Below are 13,677 nucleotides of genomic sequence, written 5' to 3' on the forward strand. Positions count from 1 at the left end.
CATGTAAATTGGTGGCTTCTTGCCAATTGCTGGTAAAGCCTTTGGCCAGATTTGAATGTCCCTGTATTAATACTTGACTGTTTACCCCATCTGTAGTCAAAATCTTTAAAATGCTAAATTGTTTGAGAGGTGCAAATGAAATAGATGTAAAACTATTTCTTGTTTTGAGGTATGTAAATCAGATGTTAGTAAGGAGGCACTTTCTACAATTACTTGAAGTAGCAGTCCCACCCCTCAGTATTTCACTTCAATGCCTCTTTTTTATTTGTTTATTTTCTTTGTTTTTACTGCTGTCATGAATGCTGACATAAGTGGGAAAACTATGCCAGGTAATGTCAGCTATATCAAAATACACAAATGAATGAGAGAAGTCTCTAGTTAGCCGTTTGGGTAGATGTCAACATTCTTTGGCGTATTACTGTGTAAAGAACTTTCTATTTTAGGAAGCTAGTTTGTAATCCTGCAAAATTCTTTGTTTTTTAATCTTCATTTCAAAGTGGAGATATGTGAAAGATCATTGATTTTGGGCATGGATAGGCAGTCTTTCATCTTTTTGAGGAAACACTTTCTGGCAGTTTGTCAAATTTTGTAAGTACTTTTCCTTTCGAAGGTTTAAATCAGAATGTAGTTAGTATTTATTTCATTCATCAAAAAACCTACACAGATTTGTTGTTATGAGGTTTGGAAAACCAGCACGTCCTAAAAGTTATTTTGATTACTTAATCATTTCTAATAGGATAATAACTTTTTTCCCAGTAAGAAACTACAGAACAGAGGGGAACATATACTGCGTATTATTCTAACATTCCACAATTTAAACATAACGCCATTAAACAGTCCTAAATCTTTACTGACTCTTGTATTTTTTGAGGTATTAGTTGTAACCTAATCTTGTACATAAGTTAATGTCACGATCTCTGTTGTCTCCTATCTGCTATTTAAATTCTTTTGCAGGAAGATAGGATGTATAATTTAGTAATAATAAAGCTGCAAAAGGCTACTGTTATTGTGAAATCTAGTGAAGTAGATACTTTTTGACTGCGAGTTGGTTTAGGAACATCTACTAGACATTCTAGTAATCCAGATAAGTATTTTGATCAGGATATGATTTTTCTTTGTATTTTGATGTAAACTGTCATTTCACTAAAGTAGATGAGAACAAATGTATCAGTGTTTTGAATAAGCTGACTTGATGCTTTATTGAAGCATTACATTGTGTAGGATTATAACTTTTAGGAAAATGGATGCAATCTTAAAATCTTTATTAAAATCGTAAAAATCTTTATTGTGTCTGGTGAGATGTGTTTAACTGGCCAGAACTCTGAGGTTGTTGATCCAACTTCTTTCTTTCTCTTGGAAGAGTTGAGTATGTTCAAAGTCTTCATTCTTGGCAGTTTGTATGTGCTTTATAATTTATTCACAAGGATTTGAGTAAGTCCAAAAGAGAGGTCAGCTTGTGCATTATATCACAGGAGATAAATGTGAGAAGATATTTCCATCTGGCTCTTGAAATGTGCAATTTATAATTTTTTTTTAGAAGTTCTTTAAAAAAATGAGAATTACAATCTTGCTGATGGAATGGAGTAAGTTTTACTTCACCAAAACTTCTTTTTTTGATATGATTCATTATGATAGATTTATTTTTTAATATATTCTTACATAATTTTGGTAGCAAAATGGAAGCAGACCTGGATATAAGAAAATTTTTGTGTATTTTAGGACTGAAGCTAATATAATGATTGGTATCAAACCTGATCTATGAAACATTAATTTTTCAGCTTCATAAAGTAAAAATCCTGGTATAGATCCTGTTGTAAGATTATTGTTTTTAATGGATTAGAGGAAGGATACTGTAAAAGTTTTAAATTTTTCTTTGCCTTGCTATTTATTAACTCTCATGCCACTTAGAACTTTATTGTGAGTCTTACGTTAAGCATAAATGTTTGTGATATCTTTTTAAAAATTGTGCTTTCTTCTTTCTGCTTCGTGGTTAGAATTTAGTGGCAGTTCAGAAATTTATGAGTGAAGAAGTTACTGTGAGGTCTCTAGGCTCTATGGGCCATGTGTTGTAGGTGTTCATAGGCTACAAAGTCAGCTTAGACATCTAGTTCACATGTAGACACTGACAATTAGATGCCTAAATTAAATGTCTTAATTGGGAACAAGCTTTCATTTTTGATGGAGTAGCCAGTGGTTTTTTTTTAATTTGAAAATCATGTAATGTTTCATAAGAGAGTGGTATTGGTGGATATGGTTTAAACTGCATATTTTAAAAACAGGTTTATTTGCTTTGTAGTTAAAAAAACTGTTGAAATCAAGCAGATTGTTAAACAGGCAGTGAACTTATCCATTCACATTTATGCTTATATTTTAATTGGTTTTGATTGGACATGTGGTGCAAGGTCAGCCTCTGTCAGGTGGAGATAGAGCATGTACTGGCTCTGAAGAGGCTGATGAAACTATGGGCTGTATATGTGTTTATATCACCATGTAAGAACTATCACCTTACAGAAAGTTGGCATCTATAATTTATGTTCTTTTCATAGAAACTTGTTAGTGCTTCAGTTGAAAAATATCACTAAAGTATATTTTTGTAGCTTTTACTTTGATGTTTCATTTTTTTTCCAAATTAGTTGTAGTGATACTTAATAATAAACCCTCTTGCGAGCCAAACGTCAAATTGCTCAATAGAAAAAAAAAAATAGATCATGTTTGCATTTATATGTGAGAATGTACTTTGTTTGTTTGTAGTAGGATCTGTGCTCTAAAAAAATGTGTGAAACTTTTTCATGAATGCATTTCTTTTATTACTCATAGACTAAAACATTGTGTATGACATTCAGTGTAAGAAAACAAATTGAACTTTCAACTGTGAGGAAAAAATAAGAGAGTCATGCTTTCCTTTTGTCTTTCAGAAATATTTTCTTTTTTTTTTAATTTTATGAAGTCTATCTCAGATTTCTAGAATTACTTTTATGGGGAAAAACTTCTTAAAATGTCAGTGTGGAATTTTGTATTCATTGTGAAGTTTTTTCTCCTAAAAAAAAGAAAAAGTTCATGAAAGTTGTATTTTCTCCTGACAAAGCTTCATTTTAAGAAGCTGCTGCCCTTTCCCACTAAAATACTGGTTGAAAAATTCACGGCCAGGTGTACGTACCCAGGGTACAAACAGTTCAGTCTCTCTCTCCTGTTTTGTCGGTGGCATTTTGCTATTCGCTTTTGTGGCATGTGCTTTGGTATGTCTCTCTGCCACACTTTTGAATTCGGAGCTGAGGTGAAGCAGAGCAGAAGAAAGCTACCAGCCTGAGGCTGGTCACTGCTGCAAGGCCAGAGGAATCTCTGGGGTGGACAGAACCTTACAGCTTCTTATTAACCAAATGGACTCTTTAAGCGGATGTTTTGGATTTGGAAAGAGGAAGTCACTTGCATGTGTAAGGGAAAAGGTGCTTGGGATTTAAGCCTCAGACAGGGTAATTGTGAAAGTGAGCTGTGGCAGCCCAGTGTCTGCCTGCACGTGGCTTTTCCCGGTGGTGCAAGAGCAAATCCCAAATTTCCAAGGCTGGAGATTGCTTCTAGTTAATACGTATGATTAATAAATTTTGCATTGCATTCTTCAAAGTATTAATCATTGACTGTTTCCATATCTCTTTTTGAAAGCATTGAAAGAGAACAGCTCAGAGGTAGTTCAGCCTTTCCTAATGGGCTGTGGAACAAAGGAACCAAAGATCACGCAGCTGTGTCTAGCAGCCATACAGAGGCTCATGTCCCATGAAGTTGTTTCAGAGGTAAGATCAATCTTGATGTAAATACATAAATACTTCAGTGTGAGAAATAGAGACCTCAAGCTGAAGATGAGTGCTTTTGTTCTAGGAGGCTGTTTATAGTGTAATCAACATAGTCTGCAAACTATTTTATTCATACCCATTTTTAAAAATGGTAATTTAAAAGAAAACATCTTTGATCGTAAAAAAAAAAAAAGGGGGGAAAACAAGAGAAGAGGGGAGGAAACTAATAACTTCTAGAAGGAAATTCATGAAAATTCAAACCAGCTCATTTAGTTTGCATTCTTACACTGCAGGAACAGATCATGTAATGGTCCTTGATAAATATAATTCTTAAAGTTGCATCCACCAAATTTACTTTATTCAATAACATTATGTATTATGTTTTAGTTACATTTTACTTTTAAAACTAAAATAAAATGGATGCACATTTCCTGCAACTGTAAATGTCATGATACGTTATGGTACTGCCTATATAGTATGTTAAGAAGCTGGTGAAAATGTACCTTCAATTGTGCTTGCATAATGAAAAATCACACTTTTTTTCTCTGATAGGAATGATTTTTGAGGGTAAAATGTCTTTGTACTCTGTCTTCTATATTTCCAAGTAGAAAATGAAGTACTCGCTTTAATTTGGACTAAGAGATTTCTGCTGTCAATTCTTTAAAAATACTTTGGGAAGCTTGTGACAATGAAATTGGCTTTATGTTTTCAATGTAGTCCTATGGTATAGACAAACAGGTAAATTCAGTTACGAGACGCATTTATAAGAGTGCTATTCTTACATGTGTACACATGATATACCAGTATTTTGTAAACATCTTAATTGTTGGCGAAAAAATTTATTTCTTTGTAGGCTGCAGCAGGAAACATTATTAATATGCTTTGGCAACTGATGGAAAATAGTCTTGAAGAACTTAAATTGCTCCAGACAGTTCTTGTGCTTTTAACAACCAATACAGTTGTGCATGATGAAGCACTGTCCAAGGTAAGAATTTGTTAGTGCCAACTGTAGTACTTACAATATCCAAGAAGAAAAACAGGGAGAAATTTTACATATGAAGCATTTGGAAATAATGGAAGAGGATGGGGCTTTCTTGATCCTATTGTGTCCCTATTGTCTTTATATCTATACTCTGAAAACAGGATTTCTTTTTGCTTCCTTTTCAATCTGTTTTTTAATTCCTCTACAGTAATACATTTCTGACTTAATGGGAACTTTAAATAAAAACATTGGGCTAATTCCTGTCCTTCTCATCTGCTAAATCCATCATATGTATGTTTTCAGACTGAAATTGGAGCACATAGTGCAGTGTAAGCTCTCACTAATAAAGCAAGTATTAGAAGAAATTGCCTGCCACCCTGCTTTAAATCTCTTTTGAAAGCAGTCCAGTTATTGCTCTTTCAGTCAGAACTGAAATAACTTCATTGCATAATTTTAAACATGTACCATTTTGGATATTATGTTTCAACTAAGACAAAAACTAAGGATACCAATCCATTTTAATCTTAAAATACAAGATATTTCTTTTTGAAGGAGCAGCATTGTTTACCCATCTGTGTATTGTGAAGTTCTGTTTAAAGTAAGTTTCTCTTCTAGATTACATTTTATAATTTTTTCTCTTTAACTTAAGCAAGATTTTTTGTTTTTAACCAAATCGTTCTAAATTGCTGCCTTTGTTATGCTCTGCCTTCAGGGTATTGGTTTAATATCAGAATGTTTTCAGTTGTTTGGTGTTTGGTTTTGGGTTGGTTTTTTTTTGAGAGAATAGAATTGAAGAATATTTTTGAAGGCATTCTGTTCTGGTGGAAGGTTTTCAGGTCTTTGTTTCTGGTTTTAATGAAATAACTTCCTAGTGGGTTAAATGTGTGAATATTCAAATCATTAGTAATCTACTTAACCAAATGAATGGAGAAAGCAAAACTAAGTTACAAAAGCCTGCTGAACGCAGGAAGATCATGTAAAATTTATAAAACCTATAAATGGCAGAATAGACACTTGCTAAGGACTGAATGGTTTGTCAGTAGGTTCTTTTTTCTTGAGTAGTGAAATTATGTCAAAGACTCTTCAGCACTGTCAGGTTTTTTTTGTTCCAAGTAATGCTCATTTTCCAAATGAGGTGCTACGTTCTTGGGCAGAAGCATGATTTTGGAAGAAAATGGAAATGCTCTAGAAAGTGGGATTGTTAGTCATTAACTGGGTAGCAGATATTCTTTAACAACCTGCAATGTTGTCATTTTAGCAAGTTTGAATCTAGGCTCTAGAAAGAGACAGCTGCTGTTTAAGTCCACTGTACCTTTCCCTTTATGCATATCATGTATCTGCTTCTCATAACTTCCCTTATTTATTATTCTTTCCATGCCTCCATATACCATCTCTCTCTTCCCCCCTTATTCTTTGGTTCTTGGTATATACATCCTATTTCACGTACCTGTTTTGTGTGTGTCTTGCAAACACATTTTTCAACATCCTTCATTTTTTCATCTCTCTATTGTCTAGAAATGTTCTCCTTCTGGACTCCATGTGGGTGCAGTGGTGTCAAGGTCTTTTGAAGCACGTTGTTCTCTTGTCTTGTGTCCTGATCCAGAAGCATGCTTACATAAGATGATTACTGAAGAATCTAATTGCTGTACTTCTAACAATTTCCTTAGTGCACATTAAAATGTACTACATTTAGGAATGTATAGGCAAATTTGGGCAGGCTCTGACAGGGTTAAGAAAAAAAACATTCCTGACAGAGCAATATGCTGTAAAATTTCTTGCTGTCCAAGGTCTAAAATTATGAGGGTTTCTCAGTTAACCAACTACAAACATTACTTGGCGTGGGTAAAATGAGGCAATGGTTTGTTTGGGTTTTTTTGCCCCCCAAGATTCTTTCGACAAATATCTGAAAGGTCTTTTTTCACCCCATGTTGAAAAAATTCTTAGAGAAAATAGGTTTGAGCCAGACATGTATTGCATATTCATGTTTCAGCTTGGCTGATTTAAATTAAGAAAATTATTAGTAATCCATCTTCAAAAGCCCCTTATACAGGCACTGCTGTTAGATTAACCTAGAGAATCATGTAGTATCTTCTGAAAGTTCAGAGGTGTATGATTGTGTTGTAAAACTTCAAACTAACCTGGGGATGCCATCTAAGCAGAGTCCACAAATCATTTACAAGAAAAAGAAACAAAAGAAAATTCTGAATCTTGAATGGCTTAGAGCATGTAGCGCTACGGCTGGGTGTGGATGAGGTTCATGCAAGTGCAAGAACACAGAATAAGGACAGACGAACAAGAAATACAGGTTTCACTACAGATACAGATGTTAATTTTCAAAATTCATTATAAAACAAGTAAGTATTAAATTATGTGTTAGCGGTAATACAAAATCCAATGGGAAACAGTATTCAGGTCACTGCCAGCACAGTGACACATTAAAATGTGCACCTTAGAGAGGAATAATAGCAGTAGAGGCAACATGGTTGTGAAAGTATTGTGATTTAATGTAAAAGAGGAATGGCATTTTAGCTTTGGAGTTGACTGACCTTTCTGTGATTAACCGAATAATCCTAATGACCTTTTGACATTAAAATTCATACAAATTGTTTTATGTGGTTGGTTTCTATGTATTCTCTGCATGATGACTGTAGTTTTATTGGCACATTGTAATGTGGTTAATACCACTTCTAGAATTACATTTGGGGAGGATTACTGAAGAGATTTTTGGCTAGGATAATCCATAAAATTTATTCTGATTCTTCAAATCTAAAATGCTTAAACCAATTCTTTTTCAGGCAACCTTTGGACACACTGTAGTGGAAAGCATTCCTCAATCAGCTGTCTTGACTCTTAGCTAAAAGATGCAAATACATTGTTTTAAAGTGATTTTTTTTTTTTTTTTCCTTTCAGGCAATTGTACTTTGTTTTCGATTGCACTTCACAAAAGATAATATCACAAATAATACTGCAGCAGCTACAGTGCGGCAGGTAGTTACTGTTGTATTTGAGAGAGTGGTTGCTGAAGATGAACGATACAAAGGTGGGCATACCTCTTATTCTGCTTGCTTGCGCTAACCTGTTTTTTGGAGACACATCAAATGTTTATCTTTTTCAGATAAAGTAGTAGTAAAAAGTCTAAATGTTATAAAAAAAATCACAGACATTATTAGTTTTTACTGTCTTTTATACATTTACTTGTATTCGAAGGAGAGTAAATCCTTAGCTATTGTGTCAGTCCAAGTCAGTACAGCAATATAAAAATCCTAGATTTTTTTAAAGCTGAGAAAACTGGTCTTCAGGTTAGTATTGTGAAGGAATTTGAGGTGAGGGTGTCATTTCAGGTGAAGGTAACTTAGATTACTTAGATTACCAAGTGTGCAATATGTGGCAGTAGTAGTTTTGAAGAGGACATTTATTGGAAGGAAGTGCTTGATATTCATGATCTTTGGTATTCAATCTAATATTTATTTCCATGATATAAGTTTCAGAAGAATTACCTGGCTGTTGTCTTTTGTAAGAATGCTCAATGCATACTTGATTTTCAGCAGTTCCTTTGTTCACAAAACTGTTTTTTGTTTTTACACAGATACTATTGACCAGCCGGTTGCAGTTCAAGGAAATAGTAACAGAAGATCTGTCAGTACACTGAAGCCATGTGCTAAAGATGCATATATGCTTTTTCAGGTAGTTGGGGAGCATATATTTATACATTTGCAGTTATCATTGTGTGCTTCTACATCTCTGTAAGAAATTTCAGAAATTTGCTGCTGGTGTGTTGACAGGGTCCTTAACCAGAGACTGAGGCTTTCTTATGTACATTTATTGTAATTGGCAATGATGTGCTGTATCCCAGGGAGATGATTGAAAAATGAAGACAAAGTGGCCTAGGAGAATCTTTTACTATAAATCTTAAATAATAGCTAAGCATGCATGTCTGCATTAAATTCAAGATTATTTTTTCTGTGAGCCAAACACTGCTGCTATAGTTCAGTCTTGCTTCTTATGCTTGGCATTGTATATTAATGTTGAGTATATAATGAAAAGTAGTAGTTGTATTCATCACACCAATAAAAAAATCTTTATTAAGCAAATTCACTGGTCTTAAGATATTTCTGAGGGCTGGAATGAACACAATTGTTACGAGGATATGAGCAGAGTTTAAAATTTCTTTTGAAAAGTTTTTTGCTTAATAATTTATGTAAAAGAAGTATTTGAGGAAAAGTTATGTTGAAATTGGAAAATTACTCATTACAAAGGAGGGAGAGAGTGTTGATTTTGTTGTATACTCAGAAAACTTATGCTGGTATATTAGTGCAGAGAATCTAAATGTTATCATATTTTTTTTAAGGATCTTTGTCAGTTAGTTAATGCTGATGCTCCCTACTGGCTCGTGGGTATGACAGAAATGACCCGGACATTTGGCCTTGAACTTCTTGAGTCAGTCCTCAATGACTTTCCACAAGTGTTTTTACAAGTGAGTAGTTCTTGGAGGGAAAATAGGAAAACTTTTGTTCACATGTGTAGTAAAATTTACACTTCATTAACCACTCTTTAGTTTAGTGTGAGTACTGGCTTTTCAAAAGGACTTGTAGCTTTTACATGTTGGGTTTTTATGATAGAAAAGTATTGCGTGCTTTTTGTCCACTTTTTTTCCTATTTCCAGACACTTTGTGTTTGTCCATTTTGTAGAGCATGTTGTACTCTGTTTCACTTTTTGTTTTGCCATTTATATCTCCTCCAAAGATGTGTTTTCTTATCTTGCATGATTTATGACAGCTCTGTAACTTATTTTGTGGCATTGTTATTTCTACAAAAACATTAACTTCACCGCACTTGAAAGCAGCAGAAATCATGACTATGAATTGTGTAGATCACCACGATCCTACCGTAACACATTTTAGCAGAGAGTAGCTAAATAAAAAAGTTAAATATTCAATAAATGATGTATTAGCAGCCTATTTCAATTTGCAAAATACAAGAAGAGGGGTGCATGGTATGAACCTGACCGTGTCATTTCATCATACTTTTAGGTTTTACAGTGCAGTCTGCTGTTCTTCCTTTTCCTTTCCTGAGCATGTAATTTATACTAAGATGTACATGACTTCAGAGTCCTTGATCATAACAATAAATGTAAATAAGATCCATAATCAGAGCTACTGATAGCAATTAAAGGATATCTGCTTATAATTTGTTCTGTTTTCTTTTTCAGCATCAGGAATTCAGTTTTCTTCTTAAAGAAAGGGTATGCCCTCTTGTTATAAAGCTCTTCTCCCCAAATATCAAATTCAGGCAAGGTTCCAGCACATCATCTTCCCCAGCACCAGTGGAAAAACCATACTTCCCCATCTGTATGCGTTTGCTGAGAGTAGTTTCTGTTTTGATTAAGCAGTTTTACAGTTTGCTGGTAAGAATATGTTCAAATTTTCTTCATGCAATTCTGTTTTTCTATGTATATGCCAGTAGGATGATTAGTAGTAGTATTAATTGGTTCTTTGGAACTGTTGATGTATAGTGAGGGAAGAAAAGTCTAAATATTCTTTTCTTCATGTGTGTATTTGTATTTTCATGTATTCTGCATTTATAATTTTATTAAACATGGGTTTGTATAAATTCTCAGGGTAGATTAGATGTTATCTTTTCTGTACTTGACTACCTTTCAGTTAAGGTTTTGGGAACCTCTTGATCTTTTTATGTTGCTTGCCTGGTTTTAGATAATGTTGATTGCTGTGCCTTGTTAATAATTGCTAAGAGGCTTTTGACTTGTGTTGCTAAAGCTGTTGACATAATGTGCATAAAAAACACATGTTCAGCTGTACTTGGGTCCCGAATTTTAGATACTTGCTAAAACAGATTTTTTTCTGTTTCATTTGTTTACTGTAGCACTGCAATGTCTTTGAGCAATTTAACTCCTTCAGCACAATAGCATATGTTGTGTTAGCTTGGCAAAAATAATCAGGTATTTTTTTTATATAATTTTGAGTAAATGCTTGCTGAAGGGGTTTTTTAGATCCTCTGCAAAACTTGCTGGGATAGGACTCCTAAGATGAAAAAAGTTTTTTGGAGAAAATATTTTGTAGGCAGCTTTTTCTTCTAATTTAATGGCTATAAACTATATCTTTTAGGTAACAGAATGTGAAATCTTTCTGTCATTGCTGGTTAAGTTTCTGGATGCAGACAAACCACAGTGGCTAAGAGCTGTTGCAGTAGAATCTATACACAGGCTTTGTGTGCAGCCTCAGCTATTAAGGTATTGAATTGAGTTTCACTTTTACATAAAATTTAAGAAATCTTTTTTTTTGGTGGAAAATTCTTCCTAAAACATTATAAATATGTAGAAACTTAAATGCAAAAAACTCTTCAAGATAATTTTTTATAAAGCATTAGGCAATGCTTATTACCCAGGAAGGGCTGAATTTATAGTTATTTGAGTATTCCAAACCCTTTCTTTATCAGTGTCAAAAGAGCATTTACCTGAAACTGAAGTTTATTATTCACCTAAATATTTGCAGTTAAAATGTCTTCTTAGTCTACAGTTTGGGACGAGGGGGGAGTTGCTGTTAAATTAGGAACTAAAAGCATATTTTGTCAAATACTCATATTTTATAAAATACTTTCCAGGTCCTTCTGTCAATCGTATGATATGAAGCAACATTCCACTAAAGTTTTCCGTGATATTGTGAATGCACTGGGGTCTTTCATCCAGTCACTATTTCTTGTACCAAGCACAGGGAACACATCAGCAACACCAAACCAAACTGGTAAAGCCTTACTATCATTTTAATTTTCCAGCATTTTCTTGTAATAATAAATTGATTTGATTCAGTATATACATTTGGCTTGGTACAGTTCTGTACTTCCATGTTCCTTGAGGTGAAACTAGCTTGAGACAGTAAGTGGAGCAGTGCTCCTGCATTTGTATCTGCTCCTAAAGAGACCAAGCTCCTTGGTTCACAACTTGAGGGAAATTCTCAGGAAATTATTTCTAATTTCTGGCTATAACAACTTTGTCTGATTTCTCTCTGCTTGTGTGGGGATGTCCTTTATGGCAGTGTGCAACTGAAGTAGTAAGACTGTGTTTGCTTCCTCCTGGGAGGCAATAGCTAACTCTTTTGGATGATCAGGGGCAAAACTGGACTGGGGAAGCCAAGAGGTAGAAAGATCTGTGTTTTGCAGATGATCTTTGCTTTTTCTGTAAGCTGAAAAGTCATTTACTATAACTAAACTTAATTGTCTTTTCTTGCAGCCAGGGTTTTGGCATTTCACTAGGTGTACTTCATTTTTATAAGAAGAAATGGTCTTCCTATTAATGCCTTTGCAGGTGTTTACATCCAAGTTAAGGCTCTCTGCTTTTTCCTATGGTTCTGGAAGCAGGGGCCTCAGCACCAAACAGCATAAAAATAATTTCTAAGGGTGTCTTTTGACATGCCTTCTTAAAAGAGAGAATAAACAGATAATCAAAGTATAATTATTATCTGTCATATCTACTATTAAATTAATAAACATTCAAAAGTCCAGTGTTAGACTCAGGCCATTCCAGACTCATGAAGTCTGAATTCAAAATTGGTTTTAGCACTGATAACATGAAGAAATTTGTATCAGTAGCTGTTGTTCAATAGCTGTCAGTATGGAAACTGATGGAACACTTCTTTTAGTAGTATTTCTGGGTTAGTTTAATCCACTTAAGGTAAATCAGAAAAACACTTTTCATCATGTTACACACACATATGAGAAGCCATTCTAAAATACTTATTCTCCTGAAAACTTAAATTTTGCCTTCATATGTGAAATAGCACTGCAGTAGGCTTATACCCTTAGTGCTGTCACTACTTCTCTTGCTTATTGTTCCAGTTTTTCTCCTTTACCTTTTCACTTCTTTCTGCCTGAGTGTTTCTCATGTCTCTTTCTTACGCATTTCTCTTTCTGTCTCTTTTCCTCCTATGGCCGTGTCTAACACACAAAGAGCAGGTCAACGCAACTTAATTTTTGAACTGAATCTTCCGATTATAATGATAGCCTTGTAGTAGCAGTCTTATACATGTGTGTCGTGGTTTAGGACAATGTGTAGTTGGCTTTTGAGCCTCAGTTTTGCAGCAAGGTAGCTGTTTCGTAGGAGAAGTTGAAAGTTGCATCTACCTAAGTTTTGTGTCACTTACTATATTGGTGTGATGTAAGCCTTTTTACCACTTTAAGGAGTTATGTTGATGTAAAAATTGTTGTATATGTCTGACTGCTCAGTGGGGTCACAGAAAATTACACCAATGTAACTGTTGGTGTTAGTGGCAGTGTTCGGTTAACCATTTGTGTTTAGCAATATGATTTTTTTGTGTCAGTCTGTTAAGCTTTACTGTGTTAAAAGAATATACATAGGCTTCTGTGTGTATTCGTATTGCCGAAATTAGTTTAGTCTCTCTACATATTAAAAGTAGAGAGACTAAACGGCAAAATGGCAGTTGTTACACTGATGTATTAGGTGCTGTGAGTCACCTTCTCGGGGACTCTGCCTCTCTCTCCCATTGTCTGTACAGAGAGAGTGAACCTGTGGTACCTACTCCTAGTAAGTATAGACCTGCTTCTATATGTAGGAAGTGTATATGTACAGACTTCTTTATCCTTTTATCTGCTTTTTTGGGCTTCCTAAATGGGAAGCAAAATTTGTTCCCTCCTAGCTGTTGATTGGCACGTTGTCAGCTCTTCCCTGATGTGGTCTGTTTTCTTCTACCTTGGCATGGAACAAATTCAAACATTGCAGTTCTCTTTGAGTTTTTTCTTGTGACTTTTGTCTTTCTGAAGTCTTTGAAATTAGTGATGATCTTTGTTCTTGGAACGATTAACCTCTCTTTCCTACTACTGAGTTCTAGATGCAACTATTCAAATAATCCTTAAGTTTTAAATGTCCATCTGACTCTTCAC

The 13,677-nt window shown here is 34.5% G+C and overlaps 1 protein-coding gene across 3 annotated transcripts in view; it reads left to right on the forward strand.

The window, feature by feature from the left end:
* MON2 (MON2 homolog, regulator of endosome-to-Golgi trafficking) overlaps positions 1 to 13,677 on the forward strand; it is a gene marked incomplete at both ends in the record, with an annotated part of 74,601 nt that overhangs the window by 16,476 nt on the left and 44,448 nt on the right. For all 3 annotated transcript variants that reach the window (XM_082003137.1, XM_082003138.1, XM_082003139.1), the window contains 8 exons: positions 3,658 to 3,785; positions 4,639 to 4,770; positions 7,678 to 7,807; positions 8,354 to 8,451; positions 9,116 to 9,241; positions 9,977 to 10,171; positions 10,890 to 11,014; positions 11,386 to 11,525. In XM_082003137.1, coding sequence (XP_081859263.1) covers positions 3,658 to 3,785; positions 4,639 to 4,770; positions 7,678 to 7,807; positions 8,354 to 8,451; positions 9,116 to 9,241; positions 9,977 to 10,171; positions 10,890 to 11,014; positions 11,386 to 11,525 — 1,074 coding nt within the window. The remainder of the gene's footprint in view (positions 1 to 3,657; positions 3,786 to 4,638; positions 4,771 to 7,677; positions 7,808 to 8,353; positions 8,452 to 9,115; positions 9,242 to 9,976; positions 10,172 to 10,889; positions 11,015 to 11,385; positions 11,526 to 13,677) is intronic.

This window comes from Phaethon aethereus (assembly GCF_964289735.1).
Source record: "Phaethon aethereus genome assembly, chromosome: 1".
NCBI lineage: Eukaryota > Metazoa > Chordata > Aves > Phaethontiformes > Phaethontidae > Phaethon > Phaethon aethereus.